Below are 11,120 nucleotides of genomic sequence, written 5' to 3' on the forward strand. Positions count from 1 at the left end.
CCTTCAAGTTAAATGTCTTCCAAGTAGCTTATTTGGCACTTGAAACTAATGTAACGTGTCACAAACATTAAATTCAAACCTTTATCTAGTTGGCTCAGTTTTAATAAAGGAATTAAGAGGAATTAAAATTAACTAAATTGAGGCTTTGTAACATTGTTAGGATTGGAAAAACTCTCAAACCCTGGTCAGATTTCCTCCTCCCTCGGTAGGATCTACCTACCCAAACTTAAAGTGTGGTTAGTGTCAGGCTAGCCTCACGCATCTTCCTGTGGGGTCAGCTGCAAATAATGCGAGACGCAAGATCTGATTGCTGAACAGCTGTCTTCACGCTGAAGTAAGACCAGCTACTAATTGGCAATCTAAGTATGACGCAAAAACATTTTCCACGGAAATGATGGCGACTTTTTGGTCGGCTGACTTACCTGGAGCCTTTCAGAGCCTTCCCAGAATTGAGTGCGTTGATAATGGTATAGGCACCGAGCACACACAGTATCTACCGCAAAACAGGCGCTTAATGTAAGAAGGGTTCCCTTCCACATCAGACTGAGGTACTTCTCCATTCCCCAAGGCAATCAATGTTATGTTCCTACCTTCTTCTCCTTTACCAATTTTATGATCTTGCTAAGTTTTATATATTCTAAATAGCTTTAAATCCTTTTTTTCGATAAGCTGGGGATATAAATGAATTGCTCAGCTGCCAAATGATGTCACTCAGTAGTTCATAAAAGAGGTTTACAATTTTGTACCATAATTTCTATTTTAAATACTGTTTCCAGGTCTATAACAACCCATGCTTTATTTCTACTTTGAAGGCTCTGAATTGATGATAAATCTATTAAACAGTATTTCAAAATCAGATGTAACTTAGCAAAGGAGCTAGAAAGAAAATATGCAAAACCAAAAGAAATCAATAACATGAACCAAGAAACAATAATCAACTTTTATGGCAGTACACTTTTACAGAGGTAGTGTTCCATGCATATGAGACTGCCCTGGCTTATAAATCAACAGAAGAGTTTATGCTAAAGCACATTACTTTTGGTTTGAAACTTTTTAAGCTTTTAAAGTTTCAGTTGCTTTCATAACATGAGACACAAGTTACCTTGATGTAAACTACATGCTATTTTTATAATTAAGGTGACCTATGCATCAGGAAGTTTGTATAATTGTACCTACACCAAGAGTGCAGACTGCCCAGACAGCATCTCAGTACTACATGAAGATCAGAATTTTCCTGGTGAAACATTTGCATTGTAATTTAGTGGTTTTTGAAAATCATAAAAAATGTAAGTCATCAAAGGTAATTTATTGTTGAAGTAAAATGAAGATTATTTGTCAAGTTAAACTGGATTTAAAAGATGCTTTCAAATCAATTTCAATTCAGGAGTTACTCCTTTGTGTATTCAGAAATTATTTTTTTTCATCTTGCAACTTCAGAAATTGTGCATAAAAGAGATGAAGATTACTTTGAAAAGGTGATGATGAGACTTAGTTTTCCTTTTCTAAAAAATATCTAGTAATTACCCATAATTACAAGTACACAGATTCTGGTCTTTTTCTTCCATTTGTCAAGTACTGTATCACCACACTACTCAAGCATGTTGCAAAGGATGTTCCCTTCGAATTCTAGTCGCAAAAGATACTTTGAGAAGAAACCACTAAATAAGCTGATGAAAATCTCATTAAGATCTTCTAGAGCTTCCAACGTGCATTAGTGTAGTAAAGCTTTAGCTTCACATGGTAAAAACAAAACAAAACCAAAAAAATCCCACTTGTTTTATTTCTCCAATTAATTTGATAACAGCTAAGTTATAGAGAATTTAGTGATTCGTGAAACTTACTTTAGGAATCACTTTATGATTGTTGTTGTAAGAATATGAGCTGATTATTCAACAGAAATTGAAACTACTGACTTAAAACAATCAATTTTCTCATATAGAAAAGAAGAAACAGTAAATAATATGGTGAGCTCTATCCCAATACTAACATGGTGGTTGTGGCTAGGGCTAGGTCACATCTTAATGATGTGGAGATAAAACCGTATTTAAAAGTAATTAATGATTATCAGGTATTATTAGACATTTATTGATCAAAATGTGTTCTTAGAAATAATCTTTAAGTATAATGAAATCTATTGAGCATCTGTTATATCCATTATCATGTTTTAAATATTTCCTTTGGGAAGAATTAACATTTATGGTCCTAGGACATAGAAGATAGGCCCATGAAAATGAACATAAACCCTAAATAGCTTAGTTAGGAATTGCATCTATGGCTCTCTGCCTCTCCCCTGTACTGTACAGTTCATGGTTTTAAAAATTTTTATTTATTCATGAGAGACCCAGAGAGAGGCAGAGACATAGGCAGAGAGAGAAGCAGGCTCCCTGGGGGGAGCCTGATGCAGGACTCCATGCCAGGACCTCAGGATCATGTGTACTGCACAGTTCAAATGGCTTTACCAAGTCAGTCCACAGAAAGGACCATGCAGGCAATGCAATTGTAAGCAGGTGTACAAATGAATATTGCAACCAAAGATCTCCCCAGGCTTACGAGAAGGAATATTTGAAGATTAATTGGCAAAATAAACTGAAGTGAACACTATCAACACTTAAAGTAACTGTGGAAATAAAAATATTTAGCTGATCCCTATTTAAGTGCACTTCACCTCAGGTTTTTCATTCTTCAACTCCAGGAATCATCAGTGACTTACTTCTGTTCACTGTCATGCTAGATGTTAAAAATAATTTACCCGGAAAGAAGGCAGTAGGAGGTGAGACAGAATCTGCAATTAGTACTGTATGGAATTTCTGAGCAGATTTTCTCATTAGTTTCACTAAACATGCCTTTGCTTCCACTTAGTTTTAAAAGAAAATCAAACTGAACTGCTATCTGAGATTACAAAGAATGCACAAGACTCAATCTGGGATGCTATGCTTAAAACACAAACAAAAACGTCACATAATCTAATCAATGCAACAAAGGCATTATTCACAAATTACCCAATATAAAATGACTGTATTTCTTTTTAAAGATTTTATTTGAAAGAGAGCATGTGACAGAGAGTGAGCGAGTGAGTGTGCCTGAGCAGCGAAGAAGGGCAGAGGGAGAGGAGAGGGAAATGCAGACTGCCCACTGAGCAGGGAGTCTGATGTGGGACTTAATTCCAGGATCCTGGGATCATGACCTGAGCTGAAGGCAGACGCTTAACCGACTGAGCCACTCAAGTGCCCAAAATGACTGTATTTTTAGAGAGAGCCATTAAAGATTACTTTTAAAAAATACTAATTTTTATATTTGGAGCCTTTAAAATCATCTATGGCTCTCTTCAGATGACAAGTGATGAACCTGTGCCTACGGTCCCCCTTAATAATGAAAGGGGTGAAACAAAAACTCAACATGCACTCTACTGACTCTACCTCTTAAACAACCTTTTCCTTTACCCACCCTTGGAGTAGAATCAAATTTCAACATAACCTAAGAAATACTATTATAAATCAATGAATATTCAAAGCAAAATCAAGTTTAAAATAAATATATTTCAAGCATTTCCTTTTCTTAAGAAAATTAACTTTCACTGCACATGTTTACAAGATTTTAGATTGGGTGAAGGGTAAAAGTTTGTAAGTCTAACACAGAGCAGGATAGTAATTTTCCTTTTCCTGAAAGGACAAAAAAGAATGACCCAAACTACTAAAAATATTTACTTCAAATATACCCAAATCCAGTGATTTAACTAATAACTCTGAAAATGTTTCTAAGACCGTAAGGTGAAATAAAAAATAAATATGCTCAATATTACAGAATATACACAAAACTTTTTCTTTCTGAATTCTGAATACTCATTAGGGTTTGGGTGTTTTCCCAGGAGGTAATGCAAATCTTTATACAGATATGTCTCATGTTTTTTTATCTAAAATTATTTTATGATTGTGTAATATCCCCAGTGTCAAATGTCCTATGATTGTAAATGAACTAGCACCATTTCAATAAGCTTCATAAAATAGTCTACCTAAATACCCATGAACAAATCACACATGGTCAAAACAAAAATGTAATAAAAAATATTTAGTGAAAAGACACATTTAAGTCCCATTTATGGATTTAAAAAATACAAATAAAATTTTATCAATGTGATATTCAGCTTGTAACTGGCTCAATACATAGCCTTGATTTATTTTCTAAAATCATACTGTAGCATCTTTTGAAAAATTAAATGCAATTTTATACCTTCATTAGTAATGTTAATAGAGGTAAATATTTAAACAGTATACTCATCCCTGGGTCTCTTAAAAAAACTGAAAAGTCAGTGTAAGTTTAAAATTTTAATATTTATAAATTTAAAAAATTTTACACGTGCTGAATGGTAGCAGTGCTAACATTTTGTGACCATTAAACCACAAACTCACTGCATGGAGCTTCTTTCTTTGTACAGAGAACCAAATCACAATACCAGTATTTGCAATTTGTCATAATTTTATGTGGTAACAAAGACACCACACCAGGAAGCCTGGGCTCAGAACACACTTGAGGTCAGATCCCCATCAGGTACATAGTGCAGATGCAGTATTTTTAATTTCAGGCTAGGAAAACAGCTATTAGTACACATTTGATAGCTCCTAATAGCTAAGAGGCCTAAGAATATAGACTGAAAAGAAAAAAAAAAAATCTCTCCACTGGTGGGAAGGCCTGGAATAAGTGAAAGCAAACCCCAGTGGGTGAGGTGAATGACGATGGTTTTTGGTGTGAGTCTCAGGGAGTCTAATGTACCAGCTGTACCTCCCAATCACCACTGAAGCTGTCATACAATATTCCAGTCTTTCCAAAGTAGAGCTATAGGCCAGAAACATGATTTCATCCATCCTCTTTTTAAAAAAAAAAAAAAAAAGAATGGATACTCAGTATTAGGTTTATATCTTTACCTGAACCAAATATATTCTTTGGCTAAGTATGTCATGGGTTTCCATTATCATCAGTCAGGAATATTTCACACTTCTCACAACTAAATTTAAATATTTAAAGTTCAGCTTTAGCCAGGGCACTTCAAATTAATTTGAGCTCAGCAATATACCTAATTTGGACATTTTTTTTTTATTTTAGGAAATTACTTTTTAAAGAATTCTTAAATGCAGTGTTTTACCAAATGAGAGAATACCCACTCACATTTTTAAATAATTTAAAACCTTATTACATCCTCAAATTAGCTATGCTGTTTTATAGAAGAATTTATAGAAAATTATGTTAAAAACTCATATCCAAACAGTTCCCTATTCTGTTTAGAAAACAAAACAAAACACTAAGTACTGAGGTTCCCTTCTGTCTTAACAGCTAATATTTTATTCAGGAACCAATAATGGTAATTATCTGTCAAAGACAGCTAACTTAAGTAAGGTCTAATGACAACCACCTCTAATGACAGAAGTGGCCAACAGAAACAAGTAAAACTGTAACAGACAGAAGAGCTTAAAGATTTAACTGACACTGAATACTAGGACTCTCAAACCTGAAATCCTTGAAAATGAAAGCTAGTTCCCTTCAATACTTGAGGGATTCATACAAGTATTAACAGAAATGAGAAATATGGTGATACTAAAAAGACAAAGACTTGATATCCTGATAAAAGAAGTTCAATCAAAGACAGTAAGGGAGTGTTAAATATTGCTGGCTGGGGGGAAGTTATTATAGAGATGCTTGGTTGTGAAATAAAAATTGGAAAAAAAAAAAAAGAAGGTAGTAACCATCATATCTGAACAGAATAATGTATATAATTAGATACATGGTTTACAATGAAATAAGACTAAATACTTAAAATTTTAAAAATATTGCAGTTTTGTTGTTTTTTACATGTTAACAAAAAAACTCAATGCAGTGATGTTAACATGCTCCCTGTTCCCCCATCTTCAAACAGATTCAGAGACGGCAAGGCAGAAACACCCCGATAACTGTGTTGAGGACACTGTCAAATACTGCCAAATAGTTTAGTTACTCAGGCAACCCCCCACCCAGAAAGACTGTAAAAACTAATCCTTTTCACAGAGGTACAAGAATGCAGTTACAGGTACCGTTACATGGATACAAGTTGTGAAAGGACCAAGTCCTTACTGACTGTGCCTTGGGACTCTGTAGAGACTGTGCTTTTTGGAAACAAATGTGCAAGGAAAGTAAAACAAGAAATAAGTCTAATAATAAAGAATGAACTGAAAACTAGAAGTTAAAAGATACTATATCTGAACAGAAATTTCGTAAAACACAAAATTCTAAAAATCATATCCTCAAAAGTGTCCCTATAATGTATAAGAAGGGAGGCACAAATGTTTTTGTTTTTAAAACTCTTTTAACAACTTAGTTTTAACAGTAAAAATCTACTAGAATTAAGCCAGTGTTCTTTACATCCACTGGGCCAAGAGCATTAAAACAAAAATCCAAAATCCAAAGAGCCAGTAAATATAGCCAAAGACAAAACTGGACAAAGTAAAACAAAAGACCCAAACTAAACAAATATTAAATCAAGCAAACATACACATACACCCAGAAAAGAAGTCTTAGCCGTTGCAATTAAAGTGGTATCCCCATTACCCAGAAAATGGTGGTGGCGGTTATACCCCAGCTTGCCACTAATCAACATTCTGGGGATACCCAAGTATTATTTGGTCCAATCCAAAGTAAATCTTGCTTTAATTGAAACTGACCTAATGAAATTGCATAGTGTAATGACATTTGGGCCAATTCAGCAGAAATTTCTGTCTAGAGAAAAGTTACTAAATACTGATGCCTTTTTATTTACCACAAGGCATTTCTTTCCTACTCCCCTTCATTTTTAACAATCTGATTATAGTTTTGTCCTGGCCAGCAGTTGCGTACTTTAGCATCCTTTGGCAAAGGGACTCTACGTACTGAACATACAGATATGCACAGCTCACAGATACTGAGGAAGGGTGAGAGAGCCGGGAAACAAAACACCAAGAACAATGCCACAGCAGACTACAAGTTAAGGACGAAGAAGAAGAAATCTAAAAATAAATGCACTGTTTGAAGTGTCTTTAAACATACACTACGTATATGTCATTAAGAGCAGCAGCAGCTTTTTCCCCGGCTGTCTTTTAAGATGTTTTTGCTCCACCTCAGCTGTTACTCAACAGTGATCAAATTAAGAGTAATGTTCCTCGAAAAGCTATGGCCCTTGGCTTTGCATTTACTTGTGTGTAACATCACATGCACAGGTGGGATGTAATCTAGATGCTCCAGTTTGGTGAACTGTAACTATTAGGAGCACAAAGTTATACCGGGTTTTGCACAGCGTTATGTCTGGAGGTGCATATACCATATGCAATTCCTATATGAACACTATATTTGAAGGATAGTTGAGTGTATAGGTGTCAAGAACACAGCAGAAGGAGAAAGCCCATACCCTGGAAGCAGAGAGTGTGCCTGCACCAGAGTCTCCGTCACTGTGCCATGGGATTTCTGACATTGCGGTGGGGAGAGTTTCATATGCCTGCAGTTTATAAATTAGCTTTCATTTCATAATTTAAACTGGTACACAGAATTAAGGGGAGCATGGCAGCAGTACAAAAGTCCTGATTAGAAAAATCAAACTAGAGGATCTAAATAGGAATTTTTTAATCTCTTAAATTAAATTTACATGGCTCCTGTGAAATGAGGAGAACGTCCACTCTAGCATTAATTATTGCCCCTAATGCCCCAATGTATAATAGTCTGTATGAATCAGTAATTCACATCCTTTAAGATAGTTATTGCTTAAGCAAGCCATTCAGAGTAGATTATTAGCCATGGGCCACATGGCTGAAGAGAAACATACTCAAATTAGATTATATATGAATGAGCCTTTCATTTCATTCATAAACCTACATAAATACACAATCAGAAGGGGACCAGGTTCATAGCAGCTAACACCCTAAACCAACTCTGAAGCATCAAGACTTGATTTCTTACTAAAACAAATCTGCTCTTTTTTGTATTTTCTTGTTAAAATTAAGGCAATGAAATGGCTACAGTTCCTAAAGTTCTTTTTATGGAACAAAAATATACACGTATTTTCCTCAAGTTCAGTCATCAGAGTATGATTAGAGACCTGTATTACACAAAACCTGCAACACCAGGCTGATGTTACAAAAAAAGAAAGAGCGAGAGCACGTGCTACAAGAGTCCAACAAACCACCTGGCATTCCTTCCTCCTGCTGAATTACAAACCTGATCAATCAACAAAGGGAGGAAAAGTTTGAAAGCACAAAACCTCTTAGGAGTGTCCAATGTCTTTTGCATTGATTCAAAACTTTTGAGGTGGCAGAGGGGAAGAGCTTATTAAAATGAAGACTCCAAGGCCCAACACATAGAAATTCTGACTCTGAGCATCTATACTCAGGCCCAAGAATCTATCTTTTCAACCAGCCCCTCGAGTGATGCAGGTGATCTGTGGACAACATTCTGAGAAACAATGCTGAGCATATGTCCATCTAATATTTAATTTAACAAAAATTCTAAACTTTGGCTAGCCACCTAGCGATTTGATAAAGGGGGAAAGGCACTGAATATGCATTTCATGGTGCCCATATCTGTTTGCACATATATGGAATTGAAAATCTTAAATCACCATTCAGAATCTACAAGACATAGATGACAGATTGTGGTTAACACCCAACAGCAGAAGCTGATTCAAAGGTGACCTCTCCTGTTTCACTGCATTACATGTTAGACTTTCAGGCTCTCCGAAATCCAAAATGGCCAAAGAACTGAAGAACAGGACAAGACTCAAGTCAGCTTTTAGCAATTCAGTGCACTTTGCAGAAAGGATCTAAATTAAGCATAAAGTTTTGTTATTTATTTTACACAAAGGAGACCACCAACATTTGCCATAAATTCTTCTAAACTCTTTAGGAAGGCCATCTTCTGCTTCCGATCCAGAGTAGGAGGAGTGCTGCTTGCAGTGAGCTTGTTGAAGGCATCTGCTAATCTCTGGTAAATAACTGGGTCTTGTTGACTTGACAGTAATGTTTCAACCAATTCAGAATATTCAGCCTATTGAAGAGATAAAGTACACATAAGAACATTTATCTTCCTCAAATGACACACAAGTAGATCACATCAGGTCCTGGGATGTGGGATCCTGCCTGTGGGATTCTGAAAGGCAGGGTCTGACAGCTCTTTTTCTTTTATATTAAGGTGTAGCTGTCATATAAGATATTAGTTTCAGGTGTACAACATAAAATTCCATATTTGAATACACTGTGAAATGATCACAACTCTTTTTAATTGTTAACATTTAGTGCAAGTTTACTGTATTTACTGTATCTGCTCTTTTTTGTATTTTCCTGCACCAGGTAGTATTCCAGCCATTTACATTAGTAACTCACTTTTTATAACAATCTTATGAGATAGGTATTGTTTATACTATTTCACAGATGGAAGTTCTTACATATAGTGAGATTAAGTAGTATGTTCCAGATTGTACAGCTTTTAAGCAAGAATCTAGGCTGCATGGCTCCAGAAGTCATGCTAGTTATCAACTTTGTTGGGTTGCCTCTACTCTGTTTCCCAAACACATTATTCATTTTTATTTTACATTTTATATATAACCTAAGTCTGACTTTCAACAGTTTCCCAGGGGTTTATATAGAAATACTGTCAACACAGTTCTGAGGATAGCAGATCGCCACAAAGGCAGACAGGAGTTGTTTGGGAGGAGGTGGTATAGCAGGAGGAGTGTATTTTAGTCCTTTCTCAAGATGGAAGTAGAACACTTTGAATGAGGAAATGTAACTCCAAGCTAGTAATAGACCCAGTGGCTCTGGGAGAAAGGGCAGGAGGAGCATAAGAAATACAGGAACCTGGGGTTAGGGGTGCGGGTGTATGTGTAGCGCTTCTATTTTAATGCCTTCTATAATAAAGCCTTATATAGAGGAGTAAGTGCAGGGTTAAGGGACACTCAACCAAAACAGATTTCCAAGATAAGTTCTCTTGAAGAAAAAAAAAAAAAGTGGCTCTGACACTATTTTTCATTAGCTTCTTGTGATATCATGATAAACCAAAATGGTGAAATGAAACGTTAATTCTATTTAGAAAGGAAGAGTAAGGCATAGCATGCCATCCCTGACCCACAAGCATGGAACCAGGATGGCCACCCTAAATGCTCTATTCAAGGGACAGACCTGCTCACAGAGGACTAAGTATAAACTCAAATAATTTCCCTCTTCAAAAGAAATGGTAGTCCCTCTGGGACCAGACCCAGCAAGATATTATACTAGTTAAACCTAAACCCTGCTCTCTTTTCTACAATGTGTAAATATGCTTTTTTAAAAAAGGCAACTGGAATGCAATGGCTTACATGTACGGGGATAAGAAGCCTCTGTTCCTAGTAAGCAAAAAGGAAGTCAAATGATAGCCAAAGGCCACAGACCCAAGATAGGCACCATCTGTAGAAAGTTGTACCTACGAAGGACAGTAAGAATTGAAGTCCCAGAGTACCTTCAGCTTGGGGTACAGATGGTATAGGAAGTCTATAGGAAGGCCGTCTTTAAGTAGTATGAAAGGTCTCTTTATTAAAAACGTAATTAAAATCAAAACCTCAGTGCCACTCACAGCAAATGCTATGGACTCTGTAAGGAAGAAAAGCTTTTTAATAAAAATGAAGTCAATCACTTTTAGTCATGCTGGGACGTTTATATGTGCTTGGTGGTGGGGGCAGAGAGACAAAAAAAGGGGAAAGGAGTGTTGGGAAACTGAGGCAGCTGATGATCCAATATGATTCTACTCATATACCTTTATCTACTGAATAGGGAGGGAACACATGAGCTAGCGTAACTTTTCTTCCATAATATCACCTCAACAGTGAGTGAGTGCTTCAGAGTCTCTAAAGGCTGAACAAAATAAAATGAAACAATAAACTCTTTTCCATAATGTAATATGAAATAATACACTTTCCATATTATGATAAGAATTAACACATTGTTGATTTCTATGTTTTCCCATGGCCGACTCCTCTGGGTCCCCATTTCATTCATCTGGTCTCCCTTAGAAAACTATGAGTTTCTCAAGGACAGAAACCACGTCACTACTATTCTTTCACATCAATTCATGGTTCCTAGCACTTGTTTAAGGACAAGCAT

At 36.0% G+C, this 11,120-nt stretch overlaps 1 protein-coding gene across 3 annotated transcripts in view; it reads right to left on the reverse strand.

Moving 5' to 3' along the window:
* Positions 1–921: 921 nt before the first annotated feature.
* The window catches only part of XPO4 (exportin 4), a 119,806-nt gene continuing 109,607 nt past the window's right edge, over positions 922–11,120 (reverse strand). For all 3 annotated transcript variants that reach the window (XM_041768317.1, XM_041768316.1, XM_041768318.1), the window contains one exon: positions 922–9,033. In XM_041768317.1, coding sequence (XP_041624251.1) covers positions 8,836–9,033 — 198 coding nt within the window. In that variant the 3' untranslated portion in view covers positions 922–8,835. The remainder of the gene's footprint in view (positions 9,034–11,120) is intronic.

This window comes from Vulpes lagopus, chromosome 8, assembly GCF_018345385.1.
Source record: "Vulpes lagopus strain Blue_001 chromosome 8, ASM1834538v1, whole genome shotgun sequence".
Lineage (NCBI taxonomy): Eukaryota > Metazoa > Chordata > Mammalia > Carnivora > Canidae > Vulpes > Vulpes lagopus.